We start from the raw sequence: 16,322 nt of genomic DNA, 5'->3' as shown, positions 1-16,322 counted from the left end.
TAGCATTAAGTGACATACAAAAAGAATGACAAATCACAGGTGGGGTGAAGTGCATGGCAAGGACAGTTTGAAACAGGTTCCTAAAAGCAAGGCTGAAGTTGTCAAAGCTAGAAGAAAGCTCTTCATCAATGAGAAGCAAAGAAGTGCCAGGGTCAGCCAGACCAATTGGACATTCACTGATGAGTCTAATTTACAGTTTTGCACAACATCTGTTCATCTAATGGTTGTACAGAGAATTGGAGAGGCCTACAAGCCACAGTGTCTCACACCCACTGTGAAATTTGGTGAAAGATGGGTGACCTGGGGGTGCTTCAGCAGAGGCTAGAATCTGTCACATTCGTCTTTATGAAGGTCCTATGAATCAAGCCACATACAAAGTTGCTTTATCCAAAGCAACTTACAGTGCATTCAGGCTATATGTGTTTTTTTTTTTTTTTTTTTTTTTTTTACCAGTATGTGTTCCCTGTGAATTGAACCCATGACTTTTTGTGCTGCTAACACAATCCTCTAACACTGAGCCCAGGAACAATGACATGACTCCCATTGAAAACATCTGGAACGTGATCAAGAGAAAGATGGATGGTCATAAGCCATCAAACAAAGCCAAGCTGCTTGAAGTTCTGCATGAGTGGCATAAAGTCACCCAACAGCAATGTGAAAGACTGGTGGAAAGCATGCCAAGATGCATGAAAGCTGTGATCGAAAATCAGGGTTATTCCACCAAATACTAAACTCTTCCTAAGATAAAACACTAATATTGTGTTGTTTAAAAATGAATATTAACTTCTTTTCTTTCATTACTTGAGGTCTGAAAACATTATTTATTTTCATTATTGAGGACTGAAAAAGCCTCATTTTTGTTATTTTGACCAGTTGTCATTTTCTGCAAACAAATGCTCTAAATTATGTCCATTTTGGAATTTGGGAGAAATGTTGTCAGTATTTTATGGAATAAAACAGTCAATGGTCGTTTTACTTAAATACATACAGTACCTGCAAATAGTAAAACCAGTGAAACAGATAATTTTGCTGAAGTCTCTTTCCAGAGCTGTGTGTGTGTGTGTGTGTGTGTGTGTGTGTGTGTGTGCGTGTGTGTGTGTGTGTGTGTGTGTGCGCGCGTGTGTGTGTGTGTGTTTGTAAAATAATTCTTAGCCATACATATTACAAATCATCCAAAATTATGTTTTGATATATTTATGGAAAATGTACAAAATATCTTCACAGAACATGATCTTTACTTAATATCCTAATGATTTTTGGCATAAAAGAAAAAAGGATAATTTTGACCCATACAATGTTTATATATAGAAATTTATATAGTAGAATTATTAGCTCACCATCTACTGAACTGAGGGCCTCCTTGTAAGCAGGGTTGCTTGTTGAAGATTTGAAAAACAATTTTTCGATTTGGGGCTTTGGAGGTTGCTTGGAAGCTCCTGGCAGTTTTTCTATTTTGGTATCAGAAGTGTGCTGGAGGCTGAGGTAATGCACCTTTCCCTGTGTTTGACCTTTACCAGGATCTTGTGCTCTCATGGGCCCAGCTTGATACTGCTGAAGCTCAGCAAGAGGGACTCCAGAACGATCCTGCTCAAAACCAGTGAAGTATGATCGACCTGGGGGAGGCTGGTCCATAATGGCCGGGAGATCAGGTTGGCCTTGTAGGAAGAAGATGTGGGGCAAGGGAGTCTTCTCTTTGAGCTGAATTACACCTTTATGATTACGGGGCCCATCTCCCTTGTACTATGGTTGAAGAATAAATAAATATGTAAACAAATCAATAAATAAACAAGGAACTTGGCATGCAAAACAGAAACATTCCTCTTACCAAACCTATAATACACATTATATCAGCATCCCTCTTTTTGCTCTGCTCCATATGAGAAATTATATAAAACAATTATAGTCTTCCCACCATTGCAAAGTAGAAGGCCAAACTGACTTTAGAACAGCAGGGTGGGCTTCGATGAACAGCCCAGCACATACACACGGCTGGCTCTAAAAGCACTGCAGGACACTAAAGTTCAATAGTGCAGTGAACTTATCAACTTTCACAACTGTTAACTTCAAGAACAGTTGTTTGGTGTTGGTTTGTGGGTCCCAAGCAGGTTGAGTCTTTCTGCATGTCCCCAGTAGCTATGTGCTTATCTGACAGTTGTCTAATGAAATGCTGAGCAAGTAGCAATACATGCCGATTTTTTGCCAAACTTAACTTTCCACAGCATGTACAGTGCACTTGTTAGCAGTGCATTAAAATAATGCATTTAGTAACTACTATGTTTCACACACATCTACAATGTATCCATGTATATGTGGTAGTTCTGCCCAGTTGTTTACAGCCCCAAGCTGAAGATTTTAAGGACACTTTTTAAGACAACTGTCATATAGCATCAAAATACTTCAAGTAGTATGTGAGCAAACGTGAAAAAATGTATATAAATAGTTGGAGATTCACCTTCCAAAGCACTTGCTGCCCTTGAGGACTCTGTTTGAAGGTGGCAACATCAGAAGGCAGGAAACCTTGAAGGTACCTCCCCAGTGTCCTGCTCACTTCTTTCAGCTTCCTGTGCCCATTGGGAATGTTTATAATACAATTCCATGTTTAAAAACAGATAAACCGATATTAGAAGATAAAAAAGTGTCTAGAACACAAACATGTCTTTATCAGATTATTACTTTACTAAATGGTTCAATTTGTCAACATTAGATGCAAGCACTATTAATGTGAAAAAATTGTATGGTATATAAATATTGTATATTTTTAAATTAATGTTAAACAAATGGTGCAAAATTCTTTGAAGACACCAGGTGCATAAACTAATGTTAACGAATGAACTTGTTGTCTTATCAACTGCTGTTACATAAAAATACTAAACTTGAATTAATAAAACATTGCAACAACAACAGCTACTATAACAAAAGTTTTCATAATCTCATTATTGTCATGGATGCTAAACGCAACAGAGGATTTAAGGGGCTCACCTGGAATTGCCATTGAAACGAGAAAAGGTGTTTGTAAATCCTTCAAGAGAAACCTTGGGTAGTTGTGAGAGCTCTTTGGAGATTACCTCCTGAGTTGTGTCATCCTGCCAAGTATATCCTATAATAAAATGAACATAGAGGACCATAAAGTGGCATATACATAAACTAACCGGATTATATTCAAAGAAACCCCGCTTACACCTTGAATTGCTGACATTTCAAAATACATTACAAAGACCAGACAAGAGAAACTATGTTAAGTCACCATCATGGATAAAGCACACCGATGCACTTTTTTACCACAAGCATTTAAACATCTTGCTGCTGATATTCAAAGTATTCATGTTAATTAGCCCATATGTTTTCTTGCATTTGTTTAAGTACCTCACGTATACAATCATTCATTCACCTGAATTTACCATTTAAAAAATTGCCACGCTTTAAAGAATATCAAAAAAATAACAAATCTCAGGTCGGAATCCAAAACAACACCCTCTAAATTCCAGGGAGGAAAAACATAAATAGAAAAACGCCAAATTGACGCATCAAATCCTATCTTGTGCATTCTGAAGACACGTTCATCCAGCTTTCATGCAAATGTCACCGAATCAGACATACTTGAGATTGTTCACCGCACTAAGGGACACAGGTATGCAGTGACTGAACGGATGAATGGGAGGAATGTCATTAACAAGCCACAGATGCAGGAGAACAAATAAAGATCTGAAGAGCATCTCCTTAAACCCCTATAGATGTGACCTCATTAGCCTTCCACCAGCGTCCGACACTCAGTCCTGCTAATCTGTTTTCTTGGAAACATGATGGGTGGGGTTGAGAAGAGGGGCAGACAATGTAAATCTCTTATTTACATATATCGCTAAAAAAAGGCAGAAGACAGATTGTGGGCTTATAGTGGGACCTCGGCTCAGCTTAATATTATCATCACCATGTATTCTATCCATCACCGAATAATATGTTGGATGAAGGAGAGAAAATGTTACATTACAGATGCTGTGCCTTTTTGAGGGATCCGAGGATGCGTGCTAATAATGTAACACAAAATATATAAAAAATAATTTTGAAGATAGATATTTTTTCAATTAAATGATCAACAAAGTGTTTGCTAATGAAGGTTTTTCATTCAATGAGATAAAAATGAATATCATGACAAGTTGATTTTAATAAACAGCTGACAAAAATATGACAAGAGGTTCAGTGCCAGTCAGAATGTGCAGGTCACATTATGAATACACTTAATCCATAACACACTCAGTAACTAAAGCATAAAGAGACTACTTATTAAATGGTTTAATTTTGCACAATTTCATCAACTAAAATTGATGTCTGCTAAAATTAGACGCCATTTAAAAACTGACTAAAATGAATGAACATGACATTCTGAATAAACTTAATGGATATATTCAGCAAAAAACAAAACCGACTAAAGAAAAAAACTGCATAAAAATTCAGTGAACAATGTAAGAGAAATAGCAAGCATGAGGATAGCTGAGCATTTGTGTTACATGAAAGTGACATGACATGTGGCCAAGTATGGTGACCCATATTCAGAATTAATGTTCTGCATTTATCCCATCCTAAGGGCACACACACAGCAGTGAACACACACACTGTGAACACACACCCAGAGCAGTGGGCAGCCTTTTTTTTTGCTGTGGCACCCAGAGCAGTTGCTCAAAGGCTCCTCAGTCACTGTACATTCACTCCTGCCACCCACAATCCTTGCCGGTACAAGACTCGAACCCACAACCTTTGGGTTATGAGTCTGACTCTCTCTCCGTTAGGCCATTATGCCACAACTTCCTATGTTACCATCAGCATTTACCCTCTAAGGAAACACACATATTAGAATGGTGTTACTGTCCTGTCACCCAGAGTGCTACACCCTTTTATCTCAGGAAAGGTCCACCTCATTAGGTCTTAGATGGAGCCTGATATAATGTGCTATTACTAATTAGCAGACTGGTCATTGATGTCGCTGCTATCAAAACTTGTGTAAGGGTGATGGTGGTTGGGGTTTCTTCCAGACATCAATTGCTTTTTTTTTTCTAAGAATGCCATGATCTTCAAATATTTAAATCCCTTTTCAGCAGCAGACATGCCTTACATTCTTTGTTGTGACTGGCTTTTGGTTGTGTGGGTCAATATGCAAATTGGAGCACAAGTTAATGTAGAACCATCTTCCAATTAGTGAAGCTGACAAACATTGATTTTAATTCTGTTCATCACAAATTGCCTAATTTATTGTGAAGGTACAATAGCATAAATTAGGCAACTGGGGCAGGTGCGCTTTTGCTGGATTATATGGTATCTTCATGCACTAATTATTTCAACTCAATTGGCACATACCACAAATACGATACACCCTGATAATATTTAATATTTGCACAAATATATATATATATATATATATATATATATATATATATATATATATATATATATATATATACATATAGTTGTTGTAAGCCCAAGTCGATTCTCTAACCTAAAACTAATTTACCAAAGTAACTCATTTTAAATGCATTAAATGGTGGCACTGACAATCTATTTGATTGAAATTCATTATTTTTTAAATAACTAATTTTAATTAACAAAAACATTTTTACACAAAACCCTGTTACTACATGATTTTGCTCCCTTTCCAAAAAAAAAAGAAAAAGAAAAAGAAAGTAACCTTCCATAAAAGCCTTTAACAATTGCAGAATGATAATTAATTTAGAGATATTTGCAGTGTTTGCCAAATTTGAATATCTGGTTTCTGTTAAGCCCTGAATTTTTATTAGGCTACCTTCTTATATCGACAATCAAGGATCTGAGATCTAATATTCCCTATATAATTATTAGGCATGCACGGGAATGTTCGGCAACCGAAAAAGCAAGGGGCCTAATAAATTGTACCGAACAATGACATGACACGATCAAAGAGCAACCAGCAAAGAGTGAGAGATGTGCATTCTTTATAATGCAACAGACACATCAGCAGTGTGGAAGCATTTCAAACTTTCCGAGAAAGATGCAAAAATCATTACAAGCACTTCGATGAGAAGAGGAATAGGTGATTGTTGCTGGTTTCTGATGACTGAAATCGCGAAATGGTATAATACTAAACAATTAGTAAATAAACTGCAGAACAGTATGTTTTCTAATACACGCACTTATTATGTATTCTGACAGCGCTGCACAAACTCATGGCGGATCTGCTTGTCAACCAGGGTTCGTAGTTCAAAAGTGTGAGGGAAATCTGTGCTGAAACAGACTTCCTCCTCTTTTGCTCAGTTACATTTTTATGATTTTTTTTTTACAAGACATGATACAATGCTAGACGTATGATGTATTCGTAATGAGATTCATTTATAAATCTATAAATCGTATACTATAAAATCTGTAATATTACTGCTATTTCAAATAAAAAAAACAATAATATTGATAATAATTACGAAAGCTCTGTTAATAAATTTATTGTAACATTCACACATAGCGGGATCTGTAATATTTTCTAATGTTTTAAAAGAAGTCTCTTCTGCTCAGCGAGGCTGCTTTTATTTTTACAGGAAAAAGTACATGCCTCATTCAAGAAGGGGTCTGATGGGCAAAAATTATTAGTTTACTTATCTTATTAATTTAAGTTAAATAGTGCTTTGTTGGTATAATGTCTGCTAGAATGCCAATCTACTATAAAAGCCATCTTCATTGGCCAGAAAATAGCAAAAACAGAAAACTCTGCAGCAATGTGTAGACAAGCATCTGTTTAGAAATTTCTCGAGAAGAGAGCTTCTGGACAGATTAATACTTGGTGGCTGTCTTGAGTGAACCCCACGCAAAATGATGTGAACTCTGCAGAGCAACAGATGCAGAAAGATAATTAGATATTCTCAAGCCCTCTGTGGAAAAGAGAACCATGAGGGCTCTGTAGAAACTGCTGATATTTACTGTACTGAAAAGCACTTTTGAAGAATTAAAAAAATAAACACATAAAATTCCCCAAAACTAAATTCAAGTAATTGTAAATCAACAAATTAATACAGATGGTTTTATTAATACAAATGTTTTGCAAAATGTAAACAGACAATAAAAAAAACATATACAAGATATGCAACATATACAATATACAAGTACACATATGCTTCTGCTGCTTTAAATTACTGATTGCACTAATTACAGTACCAACAATTTGTTATTTGGAATAATGGCCCCTGTTTGCAATGCTGGTTTTACCAGACCTTCTGACAGTTAACTCTGAGTGTGCCAGGGAGAAATATCAGCAAATTGTAGGACTCATTATTTAGCATGTTGGAGGGCTTACACACAGGCGAACAGGTACCAATCAAATGTGTTTTTCACAGCCTGATCTGTCAAATACAGTGCTTCTCTCAAACTATCAAACAACACAACACATATAAATACATTTGTAGCTCTCCCAAGATTGCTTGGCAGAGCATAACATTTTCCCAGCATACATTGTGGCTGCTGAAATCTAATTTGTTGCCTAACTGTTGCTGTTGAATTGTACTGTTTTCTTATGCATTTGTGTTCTCCTGTTTATTTGTGTTTTCAGTTTATTTGTTATGCCACTTGCAAGTTTAATAACAATGTTTTCGTCCTACGTGCTAGTTAGCATAGTTGTGCAAAATGTGCCAGTTCATTATTCATAGTCATGTCTTCCACTTTCAGTTCAAGCTGTAAAGTTAAAGTCTGTATGTGAAATAAATGATGTTAAAATACTGAGCTCCATATACAGTAACTGTATTTGTTATGGACCTACAGTTCAAAACAGCATCTAACAAGCTGTGGAAAGAAATTTCAAGAGTCTGTTGTAAAGCAAATGAGGAGCTGTTCGAACATCTCACTTGCACACATACAATCACAAAGGAGTCATGGATGGCTTTAGCAGAGGCTAAGAGGTATACGTCAAAAATGTAGTGCACTATTGCAGCCAATGTCCCCTGCTCTCTTTCTATCTGCCTTTCTCACTCTTGTTCCCCTGTGTCTCACCTCTCGTGGGCCATGAGAGAAAGAAGCTCTAATGCACACGTCAAGGTGAATTAGTTTGCTTCGCTGAACTTCTATCTGAACATGGAGTTTCTACTTGGATGACGGTAAGGTTAAAGGTCACAAGTAAGCCTGGAGGGCCATGTTACACATCTATACACGTCTCACAGCACAAGTGTCTCTTCATACACCTTGTGTTGTTTTACCTGAACCCCCTGCCAGAACCTACGTTACTCAGATATCAGGTCCACTGATAAATATACAAATCTGTATATTTGCAACTATTCTGGAAAATAAAGAGTCACGGATTGTTGAAAGTACTGGATGTATTGTCGCATAAAACTGTATGAGGAAAAAACATATATTTTGAGATGGAGTATCTGTAATTAAGAATATGTACTATATTATTTAGTGTTGAACAGAACACAAGGATCTTGAGACACGTTTTTCAAACTATTGAATTGGCACTGAATCTTACAAATGTAACGCCCGTGGTGTAAGATGTGTGACTAACACTAAATAGCCAAAGATGTCTGTCTTCATATTTACAATTAAAAAAATAGTGTAGATGGAACACAATACATCCTTTGTTAAAAAAATAATAGCCCAAGTCTACCTCAGACAAGCTGCAAAATGGATTGTTATGGACTGTTAAAGACCAGTAATGTGAAATTTATTGACTTCATGAGCATAATTTTAGTTTTCCTTAATAACATAACTTTACATTAGGGCTGTCGATTTAACACGTTAATCTAATTAATTAGTTATGGAAAAAAAATAATATAATAAAAAAAATTACACAATCAGCACACCCACCCCTTCCCGGCCCACATACTTCAATTTTCATTTCTGAAGCAGCATCAATGTACTGCAATTTGGAACGCATACAGAGCTGTCGACTCTCTATACTGTAGCACTCGTGGTACTTTGATGTCAAACACTGAACCGTGTGCAGAAAGCCACTTCAAGATGAACACACCACAGTTGTTGAATATGAAGAAGGGCAAAATCTCGCTGGGTGATATAGTCTATAGGATGCAGTTCCATACCCCTAAAATTCAAGAGATTGGGGAGAAAATGTCCCTTTATGAGATTTGTCTCATATTTATATCATATGATATAGTTAAGCAATATCACACTAGCAACAAGTGCAATATCACACGAGTGCTGTTTTGTCTCGAATAGTACAAGTGCAAATATGAAATTGATTTATACAACAGTTCGATAAATAAGAACTTAGTATTGTGTTATATTTTAGACACAATGTTGTCTGTTATATATATATATATATATATATATATATATATATATATATATATATATATATATATATATATATAAATGTAATTTAATCCTGTTATGACAACTGAAATTTCAGCAGTCATTACTCCAATCTTCAGTGTTGCATGATCCTTCAGAAATCACTCTATGCTGATTTGCTGCTTTATAAACTTAATAAATGTAATATTTTTGTGGAAACTGATAGATTCAGGATTCTTTGATGAATAGGAAGTTCAAAGAAACATTTCTTTGAAATATAAATAGTTTCTAACATTATAAATGTATTTACTCTCACTTTTGATCAAGTTAATGTCCCTACTAAAAGTATTAATTTCTTTAAAAGCAAAAAAAAAAAAAAAAAAAAACTCTTACCGCTTACTTATACCTAAACATTCGAATGGCAGTGCACACTGTCCTGGTTCATTTTTTTTTTGTGTGTGTGTTTTTTTATTCAGAAGCAGTAAATGTAAGACCAGGTATAGCATAACTAGCTTGGAGCATCTGAACAGCATGAGAAAAATTATGCATGACATACAGCTGAGTAATTTTATATGATTTCAGAGAATCAGTTCTGGGGTATTTCAGCTGTCCATTATGTGTGACCTCACTTAAGACCAACCCATTAAATTCAACTTAATTCCCCCTCTTTTTCACTCTCCCTTCCAGCTGCTCCTTACCCAAACTGTCTCTCTATCACCTCCTAGCTGTCCCTCTCTATTCATTAATAGCTTTCTACTCCAGGAGACATATGTAACTTCCCATTATCTAAAGACACACTGACCATGGCTGAAGATCAAAGGAATGGCACGATGTATTAAGAGCAGGCTGTTTAAATCCAGGCGCTGGGAAATCTGAAGAACATCTAAAGACAATGGCATGAAATATGGGGTAGCTCACAGCAGGGAGGGCTATCAGTTGTCGTGATGGACCCCTATGACAAAGAGAGAACATTCTTGCCGTCCGGTCAATGGCATCGATCTAATGACATTGTGCAGTGTGTGGTGCTGGCTTCACAAATTGCGTGATTTCTACAGCTACTCTAAACGCGTGATAAAGAGAATTGTGAGTCGATGGCATTGATGTTCTCTACATCTATCTTCCTATCTCCCCTTCTCCTGTGAGGAGGTATGTGGAAGGATGTTGGTCTGCTAAAGAGTTCTGTAATGCTTACAAAAGGTGCAATGTGATGGTTGCGAGGCAGATGTGATGAAATCTCGAACCTAACCGAAAAAAACCTAACCGTGTATAAAAATGTTTCACAGACACACATAAAAATACACAAATACAGGGCAAATGGACAAGAAAACAAGATAAGATAAAATTTAATGGTTCACAAATTTGTCATCTGTCTGCACACAAACACACACAAGGGAACATCTAAAGACGCCTGAGATTTCCCTTGCAAAAGTGCTCTGAAATTAAAATAAAAACACTGCAACACAGCATGTCAATCAAAAGCCGAGGTTTCAGACACCATCTGCATCCAAAAAGAAAAAAAAAATTATAGAGAGAGGAAGCTGAACACAGCCTCTCATCTTCCTGATCTCTCTCTCTTTATTTAGCATGGATAATTGGAGTAAGTCGGCCATCTCTCTGGCTCTCTAATATTCATTACCATGTTGGTAATTTACCCAAAGATGGTTGTGTGCCTTCCACGCTTTTCAACTCTCATTTATGACTGTTTGAAAAGATCAAGCTGGGAGCAAGCCTCTGCAGCCTATTATAGCCTCAGATCCTTCACCCGAGAGAGACAGATGGAGCATGCTGCCCCCAAATGGCTATGCTGGAAACTGACAACAATAAGTCCTGTGTTCTGATTGGTGTCAGAAAAAACTAACAAAGTGACAAAGAGAGGTTAAATATGACCCTTAAAACTGTCTTATAACAGCTATTGCTGTGAAGGAAGGTCTGAAAGGGATAGTTCACCCCAAAATTAAAATTCTGTTATTTATCGACCCTCATGTTGTTAAAAACATGTTCCGCTTACTCTCTTCTGAGGTATTTAAAAGTAGATATTAGGAGAAATGTTTTTTGTTCATACAATAAATTTCAGTGGGGTCAAATGTAGGTTTGGACCTAAATGTTCTTCAAAATATCTACTTTTGTGTTCAGCAGAAGAAAGTGAGTCAAAAGGGTTTGTAAAACATGAGGATGAGTAATCAATGAGAGAATCAACCATCCCTTTTATACTTACCTTCATAACCATAGCTGTTATAATAGAGTTCTAGAGGTCTTATTTCACCTTGTCATAATGTTATTTGATGATTTTTTTTATTTTGTATTTTTATTTTGGGGTGACTTATCCCTTCAGTTCTATTAAAACAGATAGTTTTCCTATAAAATGTTTTGTAAATTGCATTATTACAGCTAAATGAATTTGACTCAATATTTGATTGAATATTTAGTTTGTTAAAACCAATGTATGTACCATCTTAATTGAATCTACATGTTCTGATTTCATAATACAGATGACTGACTGAAAAATGCTGTTATAGGATTAGTAGTATAGTTTGCATATTGCATGTATAGTTTGAAAAAGCTTAGATGAAATAGCTTGCAATCATTTAAACAGTGTGAACACACACACGAACATACACACATACATGCCTTGTATCAAAATCACTTCAGTGTTGCTTATTAGCTTTTCATGTCAACTGGCTTTAAGTTTTTGATGAAAATGCATTCTAGCAAAACTGCAGCACATTGATGACAGACAGTGCCCGGAGTTTGTTGTACAAGTGCAAGTATCTCAAGTCAGACCTCCAGACCAGGCATGTTCAAACAATATGTTCAGCTTGGACACATTAAGACTCACATCTCTGCAGAAGATTTCCTCTATCAGTCCAGCAATGCTAACACGGTGTCTCATCGAGAACCTTTCTGTCATGAAAGCCCTTAGATGTCCAATTCCAAGCCCCTGAGCAGTGGATGAGTGCTCAGTCTCATCCTTTCATCCTACTCTCTTTCATCTGTCCATGTGACAGACAGCATCGTGCCACGAAAGATGAGCGCACGTTTGGCTGTGTGTCAGCTTTGACTTGAGATGACGAGCTCTGGAACTGATTGTGACACAGTTTTGCCAAAGATAAAACTTACTAGCTAAGTACATTGACAAACCAGAAACTGCTGTCAGTGAAGTTTTGATGATGTTTTAGTCTGTTACTCACTAATCTTCGGTTTCAAAGAAATCTGGCCAGCATTTAATCATGTCAACAAGGTGTACAAGCAATCATGGTAAAAACAACCAGTGAAAGTTTGGGGTTGTTAAGATTTTTTTAATTCTAATTAGATCGAAATATAGCAATATCAGTATGATTGTGTAATATTTCTACAATTCAAGTTTTTTTTTTTTTCTATTTGAATATATTTCAAAATGTTATGTATTCCTGTGATGCAAAGCGGAATATTCAGTGTCACATGATCCTTCAGAAATCACTCTATTATGCTGGTTTGCTAATTCACATTATTATCAGTGTTCAAAACATCTGACTCTAACTGCTTAATACTTTTGTTAAAACCGTGATTAATTTTTTTCCCCTAGAATATTTGATGAACAGAATGTTCAGAACAGAGGTTATTTGGAATAGAAATCTTCTGTCACAGTGTAACAGTCTGTATTCTCACTTTCTATCAAATTAATGTATCCTTTCAGAATAAATGAATTTCTTTTAAGAAAAACAATTAAATCTTACTGCCTTCAAACTTTTGAATGGTTTTTGTAAATATTGAGAGGAGAATTAAGACAGCTAATAGACAGACTTTGCTACATATGTGGGTAAAATGGCAAAAGAGTTACAGTAACACTGACAGGTAAATGAGTGGCAGTAAATAAGCAGGTGAAGTGAGATGACAAGACAACAAGCTAATGTCAGATCTAAAAAAAAAAAGATAAAAGGTAACAGACTGAGAGCTAAAGCATCTGACAGCTGATGAGAGCTGAATGATTAACAGTCAGGGAAGTTGGTAAACAAAGAGATGTGTAATTAGAAAAACAGACAATGGACTTGTGAACACATAAACAATAATTTCACAGTGAAACGTATCTTATACTTTGGAGAAAAAGAAAACAATTTAATGTGATACGTGAACATGATAAACAAGCACACAAAGAGATGTGATACCTCTGTGGGCCAGCTTCTGAAGAACGCTCCTCAAACGCTGCACCGCTGCTGGAGACACCTCAGAAGTGTAGGGAACTGAACCTGGATAACTCTGACACTGGCCAAAAACCCCATCTGCAAAATAAACATACAGTCAGCTTTTACAAACACATACTGTATGATCAATATAAAAAATAAATACATTTTATTCAGTGTTTTTTTTTTCTTTTTTTACACTGTCATCAGCAAGGCCATCTTCATAGCAAGAACAAAGTACATAACAAAAATCATACAATTAACAAAAAAGTTATACAAGACATTAGCCAATGATTCTGTAAGGATCACAATATACGATTTAGTGAGGCAAATGATATTTTATATTATATAAACAGCTTCCTGATCTCTAAATTATCAAGAAACTTTAAAAACATTTTGTATTTTTTTTAATGCAGTGTTGTTCCTCTAGATCAAGATGGTGATCATTATAACAGAAAGCCTGACCACCCATGTTTGTGTCCACTGGCCATCAATTTATTTTGTGAAGCTTAAGTTTCTGCTTGGGGTCATAATAGCCACAGGGGTTTGGGGTATTTTCTTTCTTTCTTTTTGACATTTTTTAAGATAAGCACACAAGCCATCAGGAAACGCACATATATAGAGACACACGCACATTATCTGGCCCCTTGATTATCTCCCCATCACCAGGGACCCAGTGCCACGCAGAAGTCCGTCGCTAGGCAACCCAAACCATGCCTCAGATTGGCTTCATAATTCAATGGCTATCTGGGCGAACAGGGAGGATGCAGGGTATAGCAGCGGTCCTCACGACGAATACTAATGACCACCAGTGTTTCCTTCACCTTGTAAGAGCAGTTTTCATCTGTGCTGCTCATCTGCACCACGACGTGATGGGATCTGTCCGACTAATGTTGTACGATAAGGCATAAACAGTCAATATAGTTAGCATTATTGTTTCATCGTAAATAATTCTGTCATTGTAAGTTCCAAACTGGCTCACGGTAACACTTTAGAATAGGTAACACTTGTTAACTATTAACTATGACATTTCTCTCAATATATTCTTAATTTGCTGATTATTAATAGTTGTTAGGTTTAGGTATTGGGTATTAAGATTAGGGAAGTAGAATAAGGCATTAATATTTTATTAATTAGCATTAATACATGGCTAATATTCTAGTAATGTGCATGCTTATAAGCAACTAATAGGTGTTACCTTTACTAAAGTGTTACCGAATACACATTTAATATGAGACAACGAAAGCTTTAATAGCATCTTCAGAGTACACAGACTAAAGATTCTACTCTACCTCCTTTTGACTTGAAAGCTGCCTCGTCCGAACTTTTCACATGCGCACCAGACACATGACATAACCACCGGCGAACAGACCCTTTTCACTGCCTCCGTGACGGTTTCCATAGCAACCTCCCTCACTGTCGACTGCCTTTTTTCCAGTCGTCTCCGGGAATAATCACACTCTAATTACAGTCATTGCGCTCAAATATAGACTCGGCTGCGCTTTCCTCTATCCCACGATTGCTCCAGCTCTACACTGTACAACCATAAAACACAGCCTCGGGGAAATAGAGTGAGTGGTAATATAAAATCTATCAGGCAGGCTGAATTATCAAACATGATACATTTGCTTCCCACTTGGTGGTAAATGATATGCCTCTAGAACCCTGCACTTTGTCACTCATTTGCAAAATGCTCTTTATACTGACTACGATAAGCTTAATAACAGCTCTGAGAGCTCTGGTAGGTCCGACGTCAAGAAAATCCTGGACTGCTCCACGTTCAGTTTTATGGCCATTATGTCTTCTGATAGATCAGAGATGGAGTGCAAATGGAGAATATAGACTGACATTTCATAACATTTGACCTGTTTAGAGGAGGTCTGGATCTCTCAAACTGCCTCTGACACAGAGAAACGTTCTCAGCTTACAAAAAGGTTTCAAGCATGTGAAATTCTAACATTACACACATGCAAATCAATTATATTTGAAAAAAACAGTTTAGTATGTTACTGAAAATGACAATAAATATTTCAAATTTAAATTTAAAATTAAATTCAAGTTTGAAATTTAAAATTAACATAAAACTTAAACTTCTAACAGTAGTCAGTCACATTGAAAGAACTATGCCATAACCAAACAAACATTAAATAAAAATACTAAAATAAATACTTCACAATTATTGGTCAGCACTCTGTTACCTTTATTGTACTGATCTTATATTATGTGAAAAAAAAAAACGTTATAGTGTCAAAACGTTAATGTGTTGTAATTCTTGTGATCTACCACAAGGAGGAGACTTAACAAGCAAAACGGGCGACTGATACACTCAGGAGTCCCAGAACAGTCCTTCTATTGGCAAAAGACTGTTATATGTAACATATCCACAGTCAATACTAGTGTAGATACTGCCAAAATCTGTTATTAGGGATGATTGCTCAAATTTTGAACGTTTGAGCTGTTTTATTGTTTCATGTGTAAATACAGATCCACTGAAGACTGCATCATTCAAAATCGATTATTTTAATTACAATCTAAGCATTGTTCAGTAAAACACAATTCTTACTAAGAGAAGAAGCCAGTAGACATTTATTGGCTTTCTAACTGATGGATCTCAAATCAATACACAGCCAAATAAAACACTATTTTAAGCAAAAGACACCACTGAGAGCCAGAGGCAGACTTAGGCAAAGGTAAGCAACCACGTTGGGCCCCCAAAAGTGAACGGCCCCCCTAAATTTTTTTTTAATTTTTTTATTTGCAGGATGCGCATTCAGTGCAGACGAACAAGTGGTGGCTGTGGTGTTCATTACCAGCACAACCGTCTGTACGTCCATGTTGAACGTGCTTCTTAGCAAAAGTAGGGTCGCTATGATTTCCGCAATGTAGAAAATGTGGACGCATGTTTTGTTTGCTATT

The 16,322-nt window shown here is 36.4% G+C and overlaps 1 protein-coding gene across 1 annotated transcript in view; it reads right to left on the bottom strand.

Annotated features, from left to right (window-relative positions):
* LOC113051661 (receptor-type tyrosine-protein phosphatase N2-like) overlaps nucleotides 1-16,322 on the bottom strand; it is a 171,054-nt gene that overhangs the window by 132,905 nt on the left and 21,827 nt on the right. Inside the window, exons 3-6 of the mRNA XM_026215585.1 lie at nucleotides 13,392-13,505; nucleotides 2,980-3,097; nucleotides 2,453-2,561; nucleotides 1,338-1,740 (exon numbers count right to left, since the gene is read on the bottom strand). Coding sequence (XP_026071370.1) covers nucleotides 1,338-1,740; nucleotides 2,453-2,561; nucleotides 2,980-3,097; nucleotides 13,392-13,505 — 744 coding nt within the window. The remainder of the gene's footprint in view (nucleotides 1-1,337; nucleotides 1,741-2,452; nucleotides 2,562-2,979; nucleotides 3,098-13,391; nucleotides 13,506-16,322) is intronic.

This window comes from Carassius auratus, chromosome 32 (genome assembly GCF_003368295.1).
Source record: "Carassius auratus strain Wakin chromosome 32, ASM336829v1, whole genome shotgun sequence".
NCBI classification, from domain to species: domain Eukaryota; kingdom Metazoa; phylum Chordata; class Actinopteri; order Cypriniformes; family Cyprinidae; genus Carassius; species Carassius auratus.
Note: the sequence above shows the minus strand (reverse complement) of the source record. Positions and strands in the feature narration are given on the sequence as shown.